The 18,510-nt window shown below is 41.5% G+C and overlaps 4 protein-coding genes across 12 annotated transcripts in view; 2 read left to right on the forward strand and 2 right to left on the reverse strand.

The window, feature by feature from the left end:
- Window positions 1-2: 2 nt before the first annotated feature.
- atpaf2 (ATP synthase mitochondrial F1 complex assembly factor 2) lies at window positions 3-2,424 on the reverse strand. 2 transcript variants are annotated; one of them, XM_085904542.1, is made up of 9 exons: window positions 2,143-2,424; window positions 1,875-2,029; window positions 1,766-1,810; window positions 1,528-1,676; window positions 1,344-1,441; window positions 1,123-1,203; window positions 932-1,044; window positions 673-788; window positions 3-575 (listed from the first exon to the last, which is right to left on the reverse strand). In XM_085904542.1, exons 2-9 carry the CDS (start codon window positions 1,993-1,995, stop codon window positions 438-440), a joined length of 861 nt encoding a protein of 286 aa, XP_085760668.1. In that variant the 5' UTR covers window positions 1,996-2,029; window positions 2,143-2,424; the 3' UTR covers window positions 3-437. The 2 variants fall into 2 exon arrangements, with proteins under 2 accessions (XP_085760668.1, XP_085760667.1); XM_085904541.1 differs by having other exon boundaries at window positions 1,875-2,420.
- Window positions 2,388-5,366, forward strand: LOC147039558 (glucose-induced degradation protein 4 homolog). The gene is made up of 6 exons (XM_085904543.1): window positions 2,388-2,799; window positions 3,133-3,192; window positions 3,347-3,454; window positions 3,537-3,638; window positions 3,712-3,842; window positions 3,929-5,366. The coding sequence occupies exons 1-6, from the start codon at window positions 2,608-2,610 to the stop codon at window positions 3,990-3,992; spliced, it is 657 nt and encodes a 218-aa protein (XP_085760669.1). The 5' UTR covers window positions 2,388-2,607; the 3' UTR covers window positions 3,993-5,366.
- Window positions 5,367-8,900: 3,534 nt separating this feature from the next.
- Window positions 8,901-12,299, forward strand: noxo1b (NADPH oxidase organizer 1b). The gene is made up of 8 exons (XM_085904534.1): window positions 8,901-9,036; window positions 9,111-9,191; window positions 9,267-9,339; window positions 9,430-9,613; window positions 9,678-9,868; window positions 10,312-10,410; window positions 10,698-10,815; window positions 11,225-12,299. Exons 1-8 carry the CDS (start codon window positions 8,962-8,964, stop codon window positions 11,862-11,864), a joined length of 1,461 nt encoding a protein of 486 aa, XP_085760660.1. The 5' UTR covers window positions 8,901-8,961; the 3' UTR covers window positions 11,865-12,299.
- Window positions 9,439-18,510, reverse strand: part of tex2l (testis expressed 2, like) — a 50,077-nt gene continuing 41,005 nt past the window's right edge. For 3 of the 8 annotated variants that reach the window (XR_015063443.1, XR_015063440.1, XR_015063439.1), the window contains 11 exons: window positions 18,283-18,483; window positions 17,649-17,955; window positions 17,166-17,419; window positions 16,934-17,083; window positions 16,761-16,860; window positions 16,246-16,378; window positions 15,798-15,935; window positions 15,503-15,712; window positions 15,284-15,404; window positions 14,592-15,218; window positions 9,439-10,367 (listed from right to left, as the gene is read on the reverse strand). Coding sequence is in view for 1 of the 8 variants with exons in the window: in XM_085904530.1 (XP_085760656.1) it covers window positions 15,039-15,218; window positions 15,284-15,404; window positions 15,503-15,712; window positions 15,798-15,935; window positions 16,246-16,378; window positions 16,761-16,860; window positions 16,934-17,083; window positions 17,166-17,419; window positions 17,649-17,955; window positions 18,283-18,483 (1,794 nt within the window). In the remaining 7 variants the exon portion in view is untranslated. Of the gene's footprint in view, window positions 10,368-14,365; window positions 15,219-15,283; window positions 15,405-15,502; window positions 15,713-15,797; window positions 15,936-16,245; window positions 16,379-16,760; window positions 16,861-16,933; window positions 17,084-17,165; window positions 17,420-17,648; window positions 17,956-18,282; window positions 18,484-18,510 lie in introns of those variants that run through there. The other 5 variants (XR_015063445.1, XR_015063442.1, XR_015063444.1 and 2 more) reach the window with 5 other exon arrangements.

The raw sequence follows: 18,510 nt of genomic DNA on the forward strand, positions 1-18,510 counted from the left end.
ATGGTTGTGTCCCTTTTTCTGATTTTGTAGTAAGAAAGTATTAGGTTTTTTTTAATTGTCTGCTTTGCAACTTTAAATAGACATTACGATTTGACTGTATTGATGTACATTTTATATGTGTTAGCTTCTGCAAATCTATTGGTCAGAAATATTTAGTGCATTCTCCACACCTTTAGCATGTTTCAATATAGTACACAGCTGGCTGGAAACCCAAAGGTCAGCTGGGATGGGCTCCTCTAAGTCACACACACATTTGGTGTCTGTCAGACAAAGAATGTATTTTGAAGGGTGGAGATGAGCACAATGGGTGAGAGACTGAGCAGCTGTCAATACAGAATAAAGTTAACAGGATATATACGATTTGAGTCATACATTGTGTTGAGTCAGTTGATCCGGAAGTTTGCATTCCGTTCTTTTAGCGTGTAAGCTTCTTCCTCTCAGTCCTGCAAAAGTTTGCGTTTGAGAGTCGAACTCTCCGACGAGAGGTGAACAAACAGAGCGCCGGCAGCAGTGCGAGCCCTTAGCTCATACATGTCATAGTCATGAGCCCACTCCACGTTTCCCCAGCACTGAATCTGCGAAGGAGGAAGAACAACATGTTATTAGTTGAGTCAACAGAACCATTTCATCATGTCATTGTCGCTGAGCAAAAAATGCAAACACAAACGTCACCTGGTATTCCTCCTCCAGCCTAGAGAGCAGCACAGCCTGCTCCACACTCAAATGTCGGTCAATCATCCCAAGTGATAAAACGACAGACTTCAGCTGGGTGATGACGTACTCAAGTCCTACACGGATATAATCACATTATTATGTACCTCTACTCTAGTAAAACAACAACTTGAAAGTTGAGTCAAGCTGCTGGGCCTTATATTAGTGATTTGACAAAAAGCAGCTTTTGTTATGAAGTAAACAATTGTGAATGCATTACCTGTGAGAGACCAGAAGTTGTATGATTTGAGATGTTGGCAGAATGTCTCTTTGGTAGCCTGAGGGATGTCTGGGCCCATAATATTGGACGAGGACCCGATTGTTACGTTATATCTGAAATGCACATCATACCAATCTGTTGGTGTACCTAATGTTGTGGCCGATGAATTCATGCACTCAAACCGTGATTACCTGTTCTCAATCCATCGCAATACAGGGTCCCACTCATTCTTCTGTAGATCAACCAAACCGTAGGGCTCTTCAACTCTGTAACTACACCAAATAAATATAGATTTGACATTCAAATAATTCCTCTTTTATATCTTTCCATAACAACTTTATTACCACTAGCAGCATGGCTAGTTTTAATCCAAGGTACAAATGTATAAAGGTTGAAGTGATAAGTAACATACCAAACAGTGTCTGTCTCCAGAAACTTCAATGCCGCACTGATCATTTGGTCCTTGTCACGTTGTGTGGGATTGTCCAAAGCAGTGTTGCAAAGTGTTGTCTGCAAAAATAATAACAAGAAAAAACAATTTATATAGATCATATATCTGAATGACACTCCCTTGAATGTCAGGTGACAAACTTTACCATGTGCATGGTGTAAAATTTGAGAGTATCCCTTTGAGCATCCCACTCAGTTGCCACGGCGATGGCGAGGGCTTCATTTGGCACTGTGAACAGCTTCCCTCCAGGTGTTTTCAGCTTCCTTCGGTCTAGGTTTATCTCAAATAAACCTTCTAAAGGAGACGATTGGGCAACATACATTATTATATTTTACTGTAACATTTGTGATATATATATTAAAAAAAAAAGGAAGTTCACATACCTTCCCCTTGAGATATACTGACGTCCTCATAAAATCGTTTTCTCTCTGTCGGCCAATAATGATTTGTTGAGTGTTCACAGTACAGATCAAAAACATTATATTATCTTACCTGTCACGGCCGATGAGGAGTATTTTAACGAGCATTCCAAGTTGTGAGGCTTCGTGCGTGTTTTACATTGCGACAGGGCTTTTCCAAACTGATGGTGGAGTCTTGCAAGGCTTCTAAACATTGCAGCGATGATGTGAAATATTAAGCTAGGTTAGCTAAGGAGCATAAACAATAGGTTGTTGTTATTAGAAAACGAGACGCCACGTTTTTACTTGCATATTTGGGAGCATTTACGTCGCTTATTTCACAGCAGTAGTGCAATGGTTACCCGTGTAATAAGTCGACTGACAGGGTTTTTTATCTCAGTTGCAGCCTCAGAATTTGAAAGCACGCGTGTGACCTTCTACGTAAGTCTGACAGCACTGGGGTAGTGTATTTTTAAGAGTAGGGAATTGTAGTTTTCTACGTGATTATTTGCACTCTTATACAACACGAAAAAACTACATTCTAAACCTGTGAAGCTGTCCTCCAAACGAACCAATGAGAATGTAGGATGTAAGCACGTAGATTAGGCTTAGCCAATGAGTGATGCGGATGCTTTTGCCTTCGTCGCTGCGACGAAGTCCACTACTTTCCTGGGAGCTCGGTCCCTGGCAAAGTACAGCTTTCAGGTTCCAAGGGGATTTTATAGGCTGGAGGACAGCTTCGGTCCCTGCAGCGCTTCTTCGCGGACGCCGGGATCACGAAGACAGCGATTGACCAGTGTGGATAACCAGCTAGCGAAGCGGGAACCATGCCTGTCCCCGCTGGATTCATCAGCGACTCCCAGTGCGCGGCCTTCGCATCCTCGGCTTCGCTTATTCCACCGCCCCCGATCAACACCCGGCAGCCCGGTGTTGTCACCTCGCTGTTGTATAGCGGCTCCAAATTTAGGGGACACCAAAAGAGCAAAGGGAACTCGTACGACGTGGAAGTAGTTTTACAGGTGGGCAATCGGTGTGGCGTTTTTCACGTGAAAGGTGAAGTGCGAGGGGCAATGGTGATCGAGCTGTCAAACGGGGGCGTGATGATTGACAGTTGGAGAATCAATGAGTATGGGCCTAGCTGGCCAAGCTAGCAATCGCGTAGCATTGGTTCAATCAACACATTATGACACATCTCATTCATAACCCTGATTTTGCAGTTATTTATGATTATACATGTATTTAAGTCCTCCACTGCACAACTGCATGATTTTTGTATGTATTAGGAACGGCGGCTTATTCATTGGGCAATTCTGCTTTGAGGTTGATCACGTTTGTTTTGTTTTCCCTTTAAGCACGTCACGATGGAGGACTCCTACCTATGTGGTTACCTGAAAATAAAAGGACTAACGGAGGTGAGCCGGGCTATTATCACTATCTGAATTGACATGTTAAATAAATGACATTCGTCAACAGTTTGCTCCATTTAATCCGGAAGCAATTTCATCTCAAATTTTCCACACACGATCCACCTGCAAATAAAAAAAAAAAAATTGGCTGTTGTGGCAGGAATACCCGACTCTAACCACGTTCTTCGCTGGAGAAATTATCAGCAGAAAACGACCATTTCTCACCCGGAAGTGGGATGCAGATGAGGATGTGGATCGTAAACATTGGGTAATCATATACAACTTGAAGATTTTTAATTTCAGTTTTTTTTTTCTTTCTGAAATGACCAGCATTTCATTTTTGTCATCAGGGCAAGTTCCAAGCTTTCTACCAGTATGCAAAGACGTTCAACTCGGATGATTTTGACTATGAGGATCTTAAAAATTCCGACTATATTTTTATGAGGTGGAAGGTAAGGTATCAGTTTATTGCCTAAGCTTTATGGTGTACTGGTGATCATGTCGGGCATATCTGCTTTTCATTAGGAGCAGTTCCTGGTCCCGGACCATACAATCAAAGACATTAGTGGCGCTTCCTTTGCTGGATTTTACTACATTTGCTTTCAGAAATCCACAGCAACGATCGAGGGCTACTACTACCACCGGAGCTCTGAATGGTAACCATCGCCACGATTATTTTTTTTTTTCTTTGCTGCCCACATTTCCGAACAGCTGGAAACGTACGTTGTCTCACCTCATCCAGGTACCAGTCTTTAAACCTCACCCACGTCCCCGAGCACAGTGCCGCCATCTATGAGTTCCGGTGACCCCGGCTGGCATCGTGGATCCTGTTGGGATAGACTTGAGGCGAAGCAGAGGTCTGCAGATGCTACTGAGACTAGGGGGGAAGAAAAGAAAAAAAAAAAAAGACAAAAGCCAACGTGGGTTAACAGTTGGATGGATAGCGTGCGGACCAGTGGATGCGAAAGGACATCTGAATGTATGAAATGAGGTTTTTTAAGAAAAAAGAAAAGGAAATGCCCTCGTGCTCCCCGGCTGGGGCGGGTAAAGTCCGATCCAGCCTCAGAGCCCGGATGTGGTTCTTCCCGTCTTATGTTTAAATGTCTGGTTTTTGTTGTGTAAAAATTTGGCACACTTTCTCAAGACACTTTATAAGCGAAGTCGGGACCGCAGCTTTCCAGACATTTGACAGAGGTTGGAACAGGATTCCTTCCAGGGGGGGGTCTGCTTGGAGAAGCAACTGGGGCTCTTCAGGTTTTAGAAATGGAGCTTTAATCAGCCCAAAGGCTTGACATGGCAGTATGTACATTCATTTGGTTGAAGCCGCTTCTTTGTTTGCCTGCCAAGAGAATATTTTTTTTTGTGATTCGATCACAAAAGATGGGACACTTTGCGGCACTTTTCCGACCCCTTAGCGGGTGACACGCTAAACAAGCAAACCCCTTTTTCCCCCATCCTTGATGTTTTGTCAGATATGCTTTTTAATCACAAGTGATTGCCGTGGATGTTGTTCTATTGTACCATTTTGCACAAAGATGAATAAGAATATGTTATTAATGCTAATGCTCACATGCCCCTGGTTCACAAGCTCAAAGCTGTACGGAGGAGGCTTGCTCATTACTTATTGTGTGTTGGAGAGACAAATCACATTATAACAGAGTATTTTTTTACCCAGCTCTGCCACTATATGTTAAACAGAGCTTTTTGAGTGTTCCGCTTAAATTATAAATCCCATCCTGTTCCTTCCATCGACGTCTCTTTTGACTATGCAACGTGTTCAACATAGCACTCTCCAAACACCAAGCCTCCATTGTCAAGAGATTTTATTCTATCCTATCCTTAAAGTATTTGAAACAACAAAAATCTTCGTTCAAAGTCAATATTTTTGTTAAAATTCGCTACAAAGTCCCTAATCATGTGACTGTGCCATGTTTCTAAAGTTTATCAGAGTTGTATTATAACAAATCATGCTTCCGATTGAGCCTGAGTTGGATTGACTGATTGTAAAGAAAGAGAAATATCAAAACGACCTGCTGGCTGTGTGCTTCTGTAGCATTTCTTATATGCATTTGCTTCCCTCTAGTGGTTGAAAATGGTACATGCTAACCCATAAGGAGCCAAGTTTGTAGGTCATCTAGATTAATGAAATAAAAGTAGGTTCTTTGGAAAGTAACTCCACTTATTTTTTATTAATAGGCATGTTTTAATAGAGAATATGTAGCCCCGGCATTTTGATGAAAAAATTAATTTAAAAAATATATAAATAATTCATTTTATATCTTGGTAATATTTAATCCTGGCCTGTGGTGCATGTGTGTACGTGCACGTACTACTTTCCAGCATGAGAACTGAAATAGATTTAATGATCCACGTCCATAGTAGGGGAATGTCTTGTGGAACTAGTTTGAGCTATGAAGATCCGCATCGGTGCACCTTCAATCCTAATTGTGCAGCAGACAGTGTACGATAATTGTGGTCGGGCAACCTATAGCGTCGGCTACGTAATACGAATTAAACAGGTCAGCTTATGTAATGCATTTTTTTTTTTTTTTTGAAGCAACGTTTTCTCTGACACCTTTTCAAAATAAGTGACCTCTTTTTTCAAAGCATGGAATTGATAACGAGTGGTGTCATCTTTTCTCATCCGAGCAGGCTCCATCAATTCACCGATGAAGCCTGATTGGAGGAGACACAAAACATCTAAGACAACCAGAAGAGCCAGTTGTGACGGATTCAATACATTGCGAATCAAAATGCCCTGGATGAATGACAAGTATGTTCCTCTTATGTGAAGGCATCTCCTCAGGCGTTAAAGTCAAAGAGACTTAACCTCATTGTTTTGTTTGTATTTTTGAGACACTGGTACACGCTTACGTAAAATCCTGATGTAATATGGTGCCCGTCTGGCACAATACCGTTGAATGCACTCAATTGGGTTGACAATGAATCAGCAAACTCCAATCATCTGATACACTGAGCCAAGTAGAGAAGTTCTTGCAGTACCATTCATTCATTCATTCATTCATTCATTCATTCATTCATTCATCCATCCATCCATTCTCACGGGTGTGCTGGAGATTTTTTTTCCATCCGACTTTGACTGAGAGTCAGGGTGGACACGTATTAGATAAACATACTCATATTCAGAAATCATTTCGTGTTTATCTTGCACTAGTTTCCACTCGCTAAAAGATTGACATTAAACTTTAAAACCAACAATGCAGTTAAAGTGGATTAAATTGCTCACATGCCTCATCAACTAAATATTTTTTTTTTATACATTTGAATAATAATAAGAAGAATCAGGACTTCCCCATATGCTGCAAATTAGATTTTTTTTTTTTGACGCAATGATTGTTTTTCCCGACAGAGGCGAGACGTAGTGATACATTCTTTACGACTCATTATCATTTTACATTCCTATCTAGTGACCCTGCCTCTTTTATTGACATGGAATTTCCAGTCAGGACCATTTCATGTAAAAAGAGCAATTAAAAAATGGCAATTGAGCAAAATACGTACATACAGCTTGAATGAAATGGGTTTTTGCTATTCAATGAATTCATTTCATTTTATAAAAGAATTAGGATCAGCTCAAATTTCCTTCCTTATGACAAGAAGTACAATAAAGACAATTCCGCTTCCTTCTCCTTCAGCTTCCTTGTTTGGTTTCTAGGGTGTGTCATCATCAAATAGCAGTGTGTTAAAAAAAAAAAAAGAGATTAGGACTTTGGCATTCACTTCTGAGACATCTTCCTATTTTTAAGTCATTCAAAAATTAACAGCTCAAGCTTGAAGCTCCCTACCATGAACCTCCCATATTTATTTGTTATTAATAATGTAGCGGAATATTTGCAGTCGTACACGTGCCATTTGACATATTACGTTGCACATGTTGGATTTCAATGAAATAAAAGCTGTGCACCTGCACAACTCGTGCAAGGGGAGGGGGGGGGGGGGCTGACAAAGGGATGGTTGTGAAAGCAGGGGAAAAAAAAAAAAAAAATCAAGCCAATATTGTGTCACGAGGGGAATCCCTAGTGGGAAAATTACACCATAAAAACTTGATTTATCTGAATGTCTTAATATTTAGAAAAACTATTTATTATATTCAATCAAATATTTAATAAGATAATGATTGATATTGGATATATAATTCATATAAATATTTCACTTTCTTTTGCGCTAGTGACATCCTCACAGTGCGCCATTAATTTCATTAACTTCCTCATCGCTGCAATTAGCGAAATTGGAGTTAGAATAATTATCATGATCATGCAACAACACAGCGGAACCCTGACTGAGATATTTTACAATATTATCAGCATTTTTCTGTCCTTTTTTTTTTTTTGCCCGGAGCAAAACGAATAAGCAAAATTACATCGACATGCATATTTTAATAATCTGCATCACTAGTGATTTGATCTTCATGTTTTTCTTATGTTAGCCAATATTTAAATCCTCTTTGTAGGCCCAGGTGATTTAGTGTCTGCTGTTTTTACTTGTGCTCCCCACCAAAAAAAAAAAAAACGTGGCCATGCTTAATTTGGGAAAAGCTCACGTGGCTTCTTAACTCAGGTGTTGACATCTTCACTGACCTTTTCACTGATGCTGTTTGAATAATGGATGCTATGTGTGTGTGTTGTTTATACTCGTGTCAAACAGAAGCAATCCTGGCGTTGCTTCAGACAGGAACTACACACTCACATCACAGAAGGGCTTGAGATAAGCCATTCAAGAGTTGGACATTTTCACAGAGCGTCTTTGAAGACACACCTGGGACTCTCTCACACGCACACAATCGCACACAGGCAAAGCTCTCTTGAGTTACTGATAAGAAATATTGCTGCCACATGACAAGTCTGGGAGAACTCCACGTGCTGCTAGGGAATCCAGGAATCCTTCACTTAATTGCAGAAATAAAAACCCAAAAGCCCCAGTCGAAATCCACACACACATGCAATGTAGACGCAAGAACTTTATGATGTCGCGGGGTTAACAAGAGCAATGTGTAACCAAAAAAAAAATAAATCATTACTCAACCTGCGTGACATGACTACATTAATTAGACATTCCACAATGTAAGCATGCCCCATAATGAAACACCATTCCTTTGCGCGTCAAGGTTTTTCTAGCACAGGAGTGTCTCTTGTCACGCAAATTTAAAAAAAGAAAAGAGACAACTTGTAATCATCTGAAATGACACCTTTGCAGTCATAATTCAACGCTAAAGTATGTCAGATAAAATCCGGGACTGCTCTCAGCTAGGAACTGTCAGATGCTCAGCCGTATTGTGAGCAGGCGCGTCGCTATGGTGAATCATCCACTACTCTCGCTTCTTCTCGCACCCCGAGCCAAACCGCAAAACGAACTAACGACAAAGACTTCGTATTTCATTAGTTTCAAACCAACTCCCTGTCCGTCCTTTTTGCCAAAACTTTGAATGAAATGCACGAGAATTAATATTGCACAGCAAATCGTTATGATTCTCTCCATCCATAATCACACGCTCTATCCATCTATCACATAAATCTTATTAAACAACATCGAACTGGTTGTAAGTACATAAAGGACATGTCACGTCATTCTCGTATATGTCTAGGCTGCGTGCCAAGTCAGACTCCCAAGGCATTGTTTTGCCAGGAGTTTGTGACTCCGCCCACTAGGCGCATGGTTACTATTTAAACAAGGGCAAGCAGCCAGCCAGCCAGCACTGCGACACTCCCCAAGCACAACTGTTGGCAGATTTGACTCCCACCAAAGTGACCAGTCAAGATGCCGGGAGAAAAGCGTTTTGTGTTCTCCGTTCGTATTATTGGAGCCGTGCGCAAGGAGACGCCAAAACTCAAGGTGAGTGCGAAGCTCCAAAAGTGGACTGCAATTGGATTCATAATTTGTTTTTTTTTGGGGTGGTGCTTTTACAGATGTTTGTGCTATCAGTGCTGTGGTCGGATGAGAATGAAGCGATTATCTACAGGTCTTATGATGATTTCAAAAACTTTCATGTAAGTTGAAATCATCATTGGGGAAAGAACAGTTCTTAAATGTCGTAAGTATTTCAAAATATATTCTTCAAACAGAGGCAGTTGAAGAAGATGTTTCCTTACTTCAACCCTTCGCAGAATAACAACAGAACGATCCCCAAATTCAGCGGTAAGATTACCAAAAGAAAATCCAAAGATCACAATAAGAGAAGGTCATAGATGGGCGGGAATTAGAAATCAAGCCATTTCTTCTCCTCAGGGGACTCTCAGAAGAACGGCCTCCAGCAGAGAGGATCCAAGCGAGCTATTCAACGCATCAAGAACTTGCAGAGTTACTGCAACAAGCTGGTGACGTGTGAACAAACGGTGACCCGTTGTTCAGAGTTTGTCCAATTTTTCACGCCGCTCGACCACGACTTGGATGCAGACTTCACCAAGAACAGGTAAATGACTCCTCAATCAATGGTCATGTGAAGCCAAACTGACCCGCTGACCTCTGCTATTCAGCGTCATGATGCTGCTGTCAGATGATAACTCAGATGGGGGAGGAGGAGGCGGCGAAAGTGCCTCGGTCACTCAACCGTTTGTCACCGAGACGTATCGCTGCGTGGCTGCCTACGAGACCAAAGACACCAAAAACCAACCTTTCAAAGTAGCCACGGATGAAACCCTCCAAGTCTTGATCAAGGACCCTGCCGGTCAGTCAATGACTATAAATCTAGCTGCCTTTATTTTTTTATTTTTTGTTCAATCAACCTTTTAAGTACTAAAAAAAAAAAAAGATATAAAAAGTCTACATGAAATTATGAAATATATATAAGTGTTCATACTAAACATTGACAGTTACACACATACCGTACATTTCTACATACCACCAACATGTCGAGATATTTTAATTACCGCTACACGTTGTTCTTCTACTACAACCTCGCCCTTCCCCATGCACGTAAGATTTTCTCGAGTGAATGAGAGGCACGTCGGAAAATTTTGGAGCCTACTTTTTTTTTCCGAATTTGCAATGTAGTTTTAATCCATTCCATAAAGTTGAATTCGTTTTTTGGTAGTTCCGCTTAAATTAGCATTGGAGGATAGAAGGGATCGAATCCTACCTGTTTAATTGTCTGTCAAATTTTTCCATCAGGTTGGTGGTTGGTGGAGAACGAAGACAAGTACATTGCCTGGTTTCCGGCTCCTTACCTGGAAAAGGAAGAAGATGATGAGCGAGGACTGCAGAGGGAAGGTATGACATTTATGTCTGCTTATTTATTTGTAAGAGTTTCATTGGATATTTCCGACTAGGTGTGCCATCTATTGTTAAAAAAAACCTTGATTTGAAAAAGCAACAAAGATGTTTGTTAGGAATGAGTCATAATCAACAAGTGCAACCTGTACGAAAAAACAAAGCAATTCTTGAAATGGCTTGTTTTGGAATGGCCTATTGCGTCAACGTTTGAGCAAAATCAACAGACAATTTATTCATTAAAAAAAAAATTGCTAAGTTGGTCGTTTCTGTGTTGTCACATAAAGGTGCTCTCTACTGTGCCGTGAGAAATTTCGTCACCAAGAAAGCGGATGAGCTGTCTGTGCCCATTGGTTCTGTTGTGGAAGTGCTTAAGATGTCTGATGACGGCTGGTGGCTTGCCAGGTAACCTAGTTAAGAACAATACGGCTTACCTTGAATTTATATGATTAGAGTTGATGCTGCTGTTTTGTTTTACGGACAAATGTGTAGAATTTTAGTGGAAGCAATGGCAGCTCTCTCAGTACGTTGATAGGTATCCATTAATTATGGAATGGCATTTCTTTTCTGGATCCAATTCAAATTAAAACCACGAATGGCATGGAATGTGGGAGAGGTGTTCCCGTCATGTCAGAAACCAGTCGGCGCTTTGCAATAAAAAGGGCTCGGTGACTTGTAGTGAAAATTGATGACATTTAACTTGCAGTATATTGTTATAAAATAAATAAAAAATAAAAAAACAAGACAGATTTTACTCTCTTAAAAAGTTTGTGAAGGTGAACAAAAGTTCTGAAACTTTTCTGTTTGATTTTAGATTCAACGGCAAAGTGGGCCACGTCCCCTCCATGTACCTGCAGCCCTACAGCAACCCTCGTTCGGGTCTTTTCACTTTACAGAAGAAGATGAGTAAATCCACTCACAACCTGACCTTCAGCGGGGTACCTCTGGATGCTTCGGCCCAGATCGTCAGGGAAGCCCACACGGGGCAAAGGTCTGCGATCCAGCCCAGTGCTCGGTCTAGCGGCCCTGGCTACTTGGCTAGATCCAGATCGACAGAGCTGTTAGAGACCCAAAACCTGCCAGCTGTGCCCTCCTTGGTGGAGGTCAATAACGCCCGCTTAGAAAGCCGCACTCGCAGCATTAGCACAAGCACGGAGTCCAGCATCTCCTCCATCTATGGCTCGTCTTCACGTTCCAGAGCGGACGTGAGCGAGTGCGGTGACCGGGGACGTCGCAATTCCAGCACCAGTTATATGAGTTATGGAAGTTCTTGGAGTTCTGGGAGCTTCAGTTCCAGAGACAGCGACACAAGCCCGATTACCCCGACAGTGCCGCCCAGACCCAAGAAAGAGGAGATTCTGAACCGGTGCTCCACCATGACCCGCAAAGCCGCTCTGGAGACCAAACCTCGGCTCCAGACGTGGGCCGATCCAACCATTGAAAGTTACGTGTAGGGACACCTCCCAAGTGACACACAAAGGAGTTCTTCATGATTTACTCACGCTAGCTCTTATTCAGTTTTTTCTTTTAAGCAAGTAAGCCACACGTACGTATTTTGCTCCAAAGTCATCGTTCCAGTGATTCCAGAATTACTTGACTGGAGAAGAGAAGCGTCATGTAGCTTCAATGAAGCACAAGAACGAAGCAGTAGAAACAACACATTGTTGGTAAAAAAAAAAAAAAAAAAAGAAGAATTGAGATGTTAAAGTGGATCGTTGGATCTCAATATTTTTGGCTTAACTGAATGCTTTCCTGTTTTCTTCAAATCCTGAACACCGAGCTGCTTCGAGAGACACTGTTAGCAAATGTTGTACATTTCACTAGCATGAAGAATAATCACTGTTGTAAATTGTATTATATGTGATATAAAGATTATTTGATAAACTACACTTTCATTTCTACACCTTCATTTCTTTCCACAACAAAAGCTGCTAATTCTTCAAAGGCGTGTGTGTGTGTTTAAAAAGTAGTGGTTCCATTGTAGTCCAAATGAAAGTGAAAATTGGCTTTTAATTTAAGGTGTGGACGATTGGTAGGTTCGACCTTTTCACAACACATTGCCAGCGAACATATTGAAAGTCATTGTACGCCTTGTACGTGCGTACGTGTTGTTATTTACGATAACACTGTTGCTAATTTTGTTTAAAGAAACAAAAGAAAAATATTTTAATAAACCATTGGCCCTGTAGATAAAGACAAAGCAAACCCTTGTTTCACAATATGAATGGATGCTTACTGCACTTCAATAGCTTCTAAAGAATGATCTGAATGGACTGCCTACCCCAGCTCGGCTAATTACGAGCGAGAATACGTACGTGGTCTTGGACTGTGGGAAAAAGCCAAAGTAATTGTAGAATGTCAATATTTGAAGGCGGAACGGATTGATGTCGTTTCCATTGTTTTCAATGGGAAAGTACGATTTGAGATGCGCGTATTTTTGTGGCAACTTTATATTATATTTTTGGACAAATTATTTCGGAATTGGAGCACGCTAGAATATTAGTTATTACATCTCGGTTCCATTTTTGAGGTTCGGGGGTTGAATCTTGGCTGTGGTCTAAACGTGTAGTTTGCACACATTCCAAAAACATCTTAATGGAAGACCGAAAAATGTCCATTGAAAGAATTCAGCTCTGAGAGATGATGTGTTGCTCAAAAGTTTTGAAATCTGATGCAATAATCTGCTTTATGACCTTGTATGACGCCCGCAATTGCATTCCAATTCCCACCACAGAACAAATTCCCTCAGTGAGGAGCAACTTTTAATTATCTTCTCAAGGTGATGCATTTATGACTAACTGAAATAAAACTACCACACTCTTTTTAAAAGCTACCAGAATGATTTTAGTAGTAGCTCACACGGGCATTATTAGTTTCTGAAAAATAATGTGGACAAATTGAATACAAAGAAAACGCAATGCTTTAATTCATGTTTTGGTGCACTGCACACAATAGGGAATTGGTCACATTTCTGTTTGCATTGGGAGGGAGCTATCGCCAGGTGGGAAAGTACGGATTGCATTTGCCGACAAAAGACAAGGAAATAACCAGTGAATGGTTGACCAAAAACATGAGACTGACTGGAAGAAGGCTGTTGTTGTTTTTTTTAAACATTAGTCCTTGACAATGTGTGCACGGTAATGTAAATAGACTACCCAACACTCTTGACAGATGAGATTACTTCAGAGATAAGCTTTCGTGTGTTTAGCTGGGGAAATAAAAACTAAAGTCATAAAGATAGCAACCGAACAAGCTTTGGTGCTATCAATAACTTGGTGACACGGTCATACGTAGTTTTCTTGGAACTTTTTTAGAAGCGACTTAAGGTGCTGTGGCTCAATTTGTTTTTCCCGTTCGAGCATTTAATTTGGTCTGCTTAATGAGTGGACTAATTATTAGTTGTTCAGTTGACTTTAAATAATTGCCACTAGTCACGGTGAAAGGTCTCGCAACAGCAAACTAAACAGTTACTGATCGTTTTGTGAAACAAATTATTGTAATATAAATTCAAGTTGCTAAAAAATTGGCAGCCGCCGTTGGGCTTCCAAAAAAAAGTTGATATTATATTATTTATATTTGAAAGTTCAGACTTAAATGACTGTTTTAGCCACACAATAATACAGTTATGTTGGATCGTCATCATCATTCATAGAGCATGTCAGGTGACTCACTGGTGACGGACTCAAACTAATTACATGCTGTTCAACGAAATGAAGAAAATAAAAAATGAAACAAAAAGAAGAATGCAATTCCAGCAAAGACTGCTTTTCATTGGCCAGTGACAGCATGTAATTATGATTAGTATAATTAAAAAAAAAAAACGTTTTAATGAGTCATTGAATGAACCCTGTGGTAACAGGAACAGGGTGGACCTGTTACTCCTGGTCTGCTTGTTGGCCAAAGCCAAACAAGACTCAAAACAAGAGCGAAAGAGAAAATGGATGCTCACCGCGGCTTTTTTTAGCGAAATTAATGAATCAAATTCAATAAAAGAATGAAGTCAGGTTTGTGTCTTTTCTTTCTTTTTCTTGTCATTTTTTTTTCTTTCTTTGTTTTTTGTTTAATAATCACCATCGGCCCAATATCAAAGCGACAAATAATCTCATAGAATGTAAACATTTGTCCAAAGTATCATTCACCATTTTTTTTTTTTTTTTACTGTACATAAGATCAGCACTCACCAACGTTTTCGAAACTCTTACTTGATGGGCCCTGATTATTAATAATCAGTGACATTCCTCCAATGTATCTGTAAACACACTGATATGAATGGTTAGCAACATCGACTTCAAAAGGCAAGAAGAAGAAAAATCTCAACCGCAACAATTCTACATCCGTGCAAGCGTGTTGGTGACCCAATTCAAATTGTCCCTCATAATATTAATAACTCAAATAATAATAACAAATCTGACTTGCCATGTGAACACTAACAATATAGTGAGTCCATCTTGGATGAACTTCCTGGTTCCGACGGAGGGATTGAGGTCTCTGCTTTGGAACATTAAGAGTCAAAACAGGCACATGGCTCCATAAGTGTCTTTTTTAATTTTTTTTTTTTTTTTTATCTCACCTTCAATTTGGAGAATAGCTAAAGTTTTTTTTTTTTTTTTTTACACAGAGTCCGTCCACTATTTCACCAGAGCCGCCCTCAGGTCCGACTCGATTAAAGTCGCCTCTGGTGGAATAGGCTCTATGGACTCAGTGGAACTTTGGGACTGGCAGAAATGAGAAGATGCGCCGGGGTTGTCCACGCCGGTGTGCGTCATGGGTAAGTAGACGTCATCCATATTTGGCAGCACAAACACTTTCTAAAAAGAGAAAGCAAACACAACTAAATCTAAAGCATTCATTGAGGCAGGTTGTACTTCATTACCTGGAATTCATCCTGCAGTTTCTTTTCAATCCATTCGGTCACGTGAAATAGCGTCACCTCTCTTTCGCCGAGTTTGGGTCGGACACGTAAATCCAGCTTGGGTGGTATGCAGAAACTATACCTGCAGGGGACAAAGAAATATTTAGCACATGCAAGTGTTGTATCAAGTCACTACTTTTCCTTTTTCCTAAACATTTCTGACAGTTTCCCAACTCTCACCATATCCTGTCAGTAGGGGGCGGTGGAATGTTGACAACCAGGGACCCTGACAGCTCTTGAACCTCCACTGTGAGCAGCAGAGGCGTGTTTGACATCTCTTCAAACTTCTTCTTGATGAACTCATTCTCTGCTGCCTTCTGGAAATATTTGGATTTGGCGATTTTGTCCACAAATCTCAAAATCTTCTTTCCCGTCTTTCCGCCTCCTGTCCTATAAGACGTGATTAGAGAGAGGGGTGGGCACACATTGAATTGAATAGAAGCAAAAAGTGCATTTTAAGAATATTTACAATTACCCATCGGTTGCAGACGAAGGGACCTTCTCTCCAGCGGGGCCTTGCGGCTCAGCCAGGAGAAACTCTTCATCGTCAGATGAGCCAGCGCTGGAGGACTCCTCATCACTGTCTGCCAGTATGCTTAGAATTGGTTTGCAGCTAGAAAGGCCATTTGAAAAAGAATAATCATAAATTAGCAAGGCACTAAAAATGCTAAATGAAGACTAAATATGAAGTTGATACTTGTTTGACAGGAGAGCTTACAAGCACCAAAGTCTCATTTGCAGGAGGAGACTTAAAAGAGCTTGCGGAGGATGTCGAACTGTGGCTGGACTTTTAATCCATAAGTGAGCTGGTGCGTGTGTATGTGATGTTTTACGTAAGCCGATGTATCGTTTCCTTTTTTTTTTTTTTTTCTTCCAATTTTAATTTCCCATGCCTACACAGTCCATAAAATATAATGAGTCACCGTGCATTTCCAGTTTCAGTCAACCAGTCTGTGTCCTGGCCGCCCTCTTTACCCAATTTGGACAAGTTGAATTTGGTCTGTAGGGTCATCTGCAGGGTGCCGTTGTAGGCCAGCTGCAGCTCCAGCCACAAGCCTGCAAAAGCGGGGAAAACCGCAGAGGGGTCAGAATCAGTGCAGCACCAGTAAGACAAATCTCCCTCAAACCTAATCTGGGCGGCCGAAGCAGCTTGCATTGTGATTACGCGGCCTTGCATATTCACGGTGGACTCCGAGGAAGCCATTCCGTCATCATTTCCAAACTAATTTGGGGGTTGTGCTAAATCTGGAGGCCAGGTGCTTGATTTAAAACTCACCTTACAACGTGAGACAAACAGGTTTATGATACACGAGTATGTTGTTACGTAGCTATTCCGCCAGAATGGCAGGGCGCGTCTGTGTGGCCATCTCGCCCAAACACACACGAAATAAAAACTCTCACACAATGATAAAACCGCATAAGATATTTTAGTGCTAACCTTTGTGGTTTATCTCTGGTCGGGAGGTAGATATGATTTTGGGGATAGAAGAGCCCATATCCAGCTCAGTTAGCTTCAGTTCATTCATAAAATAAGGCAACTGTAAAATGAGACGACATTGTTAATGGAGGAAATTATGAATAAGTGAGGGGACAGGTGGAAACATGAATTACTCTGATTTTGCTGAGCTTCTTCTGGATCTTGTGTGAAACCACATCGGCCCAGTGCTTCTCCCTCAGGAAGTCCCAAAAGATTCGACCAATCAGAGCGTTCACCCAAAGGGTCGAATTCATCCCAGAGCGATCCGCGAGATCGCAGGTACACTGCGGAAGTGAGATTTGAATTGATCCAGGGCAGAAAATCGAAAGTCTCCCTTGAAGATGCTTCGGTTTCAGCACGACTTACGTTTCCTTTGAGTTTGGGGCTGGTCTCCGTGCTGCCGACCCCGGGGCTGCCGAGCGGGGGCGGGTCTTCTGTCGACAGAAGACTAGACATGTAGCTGGGGTAGTCAAGCAGTGAAAGGCCCCTGGTGGTTCTGCTGCTGGAGGAAATCTGACTGGGAGGAACTGCCGGCGTGGAGGAGGTGTCATCTTCACTGCTGCCCACTTTGCTGGAGCTGCTCGGGATATGGCTGATAGCATGCGACAGTACTGGGTCACCTGCGGGGAAATAGACATTTTTTGTAGTTAGCAAAAAAAAAAAAAAAGAACGGTTGTGGAGATATTAAATTAGGACAACTTTGATATTTTCTTCCGAACAGACAAAGACAGACAAACACTCCAGTTGAGATCTGTATGTTCTCACAAATAGGATTGGCTTTGACATGTCAAGAATTGGAGCATGTAATCCATAATCCACACATAGATGCCTTATCTAGAGGCCTCCTACCCGATCGAGGCACACGTCTGGCGGACCTCGACCCGCCCAGTTCCTTGTCGGTGGATGCGAGCAGGAAATGACGAAACCACTCTTCCTTTTCTCTCCCGGTGCGGCCAAAGAGGTAAAGAGTTGTGTGTGGCTCGGAAAAATATTGGCATGAAATGGTGGGCGTAGTTTGCTGTTCTACTTCCTGACTGTCCTCCGACCTTCGTCCGGGTTCCTCTTGGGAGTTTCCTCCACTGGCCAGCTGGATGCAGATTGGATATTTGGGGTTCCATAGTCGCTTACGAGCCAACACAGATGGCAGCAAGAATACCTTTGGGGGGGAAAGATAAAGATTATTCTCTTTGTATTTTTTTTTTTTTGTATAATATATCCCAATCCAAGCATGTGACATAAATATGAAGGTCACGCTAGCATGAGTGTCAGTAATGCTAGCAAGTCTTTCTCATTCTGGCCCAAGATGAATTGACATCTGTTGGATTGGACATTCCCAGATGTATCATTTAGCATTCCATCTGTGGTTTTGAGTCAAATGTCTGCCAGATGAATTCATATCAAAATTGCAATAGGCATTTGTGTCCCTCTCAGGAAGACATAAAAGCGAAACCAATTCATTTTTATGTTTGAATAGTACTCGTACTTTGCTCCCTTCCAGCCGGTAGCTGCGCGTCTTTACGAAAGTGGACTCGTTGAGTTTCTCGTCGTACGTGGCCCTGCGGCTGATGTTTGACTGGGGGGTGTCGAGTCGTAAACGGGATCCCTCCAGCGTGGCGAACACGGAGTGGGTCATCGCCGAATGATACGTCTCTGGGTCGTAATCTTGAATCTCATTCATCCAACCCTTGAAAACATCAAAGGAACAACTTAT

This window comes from Syngnathus leptorhynchus, chromosome 22, assembly GCF_054491065.1.
Source record: "Syngnathus leptorhynchus isolate UIUO chromosome 22, UIUO_Slep, whole genome shotgun sequence".
NCBI lineage: Eukaryota > Metazoa > Chordata > Actinopteri > Syngnathiformes > Syngnathidae > Syngnathus > Syngnathus leptorhynchus.

Bases quoted from the DNA above. Each gene is read 5' to 3' on its own strand.
- atpaf2 (XM_085904542.1), bottom strand. From the start codon at position 1,995: ATGTTTAGAAGCCTTGCAAGACTCCACCATCAGTTTGGAAAAGCCCTG. The intron at 1,811-1,874 runs GTAAGATAATAT...ATTGGCCGACAG, and splicing joins CTCCTCATCGGCCGTGACAG to AGAGAAAACGATTTTATGAG. The intron at 789-931 runs GTAATGCATTCA...ATATCCGTGTAG, and splicing joins CAACTTCTGGTCTCTCACAG to GACTTGAGTACGTCATCACC.
- LOC147039558 (XM_085904543.1), top strand. From the start codon at position 2,608: ATGCCTGTCCCCGCTGGATTCATCAGCGACTCCCAGTGCGCGGCCTTC. The intron at 2,800-3,132 runs GTGGGCAATCGG...TTTCCCTTTAAG, and splicing joins ACGTGGAAGTAGTTTTACAG to CACGTCACGATGGAGGACTC. The intron at 3,843-3,928 runs GTAACCATCGCC...CACCTCATCCAG, and splicing joins TACCACCGGAGCTCTGAATG to GTACCAGTCTTTAAACCTCA.
- noxo1b (XM_085904534.1), top strand. From the start codon at position 8,962: ATGCCGGGAGAAAAGCGTTTTGTGTTCTCCGTTCGTATTATTGGAGCC. The intron at 9,614-9,677 runs GTAAATGACTCC...TCTGCTATTCAG, and splicing joins GCAGACTTCACCAAGAACAG to CGTCATGATGCTGCTGTCAG. The intron at 10,411-10,697 runs GTATGACATTTA...TGTCACATAAAG, and splicing joins GCGAGGACTGCAGAGGGAAG to GTGCTCTCTACTGTGCCGTG.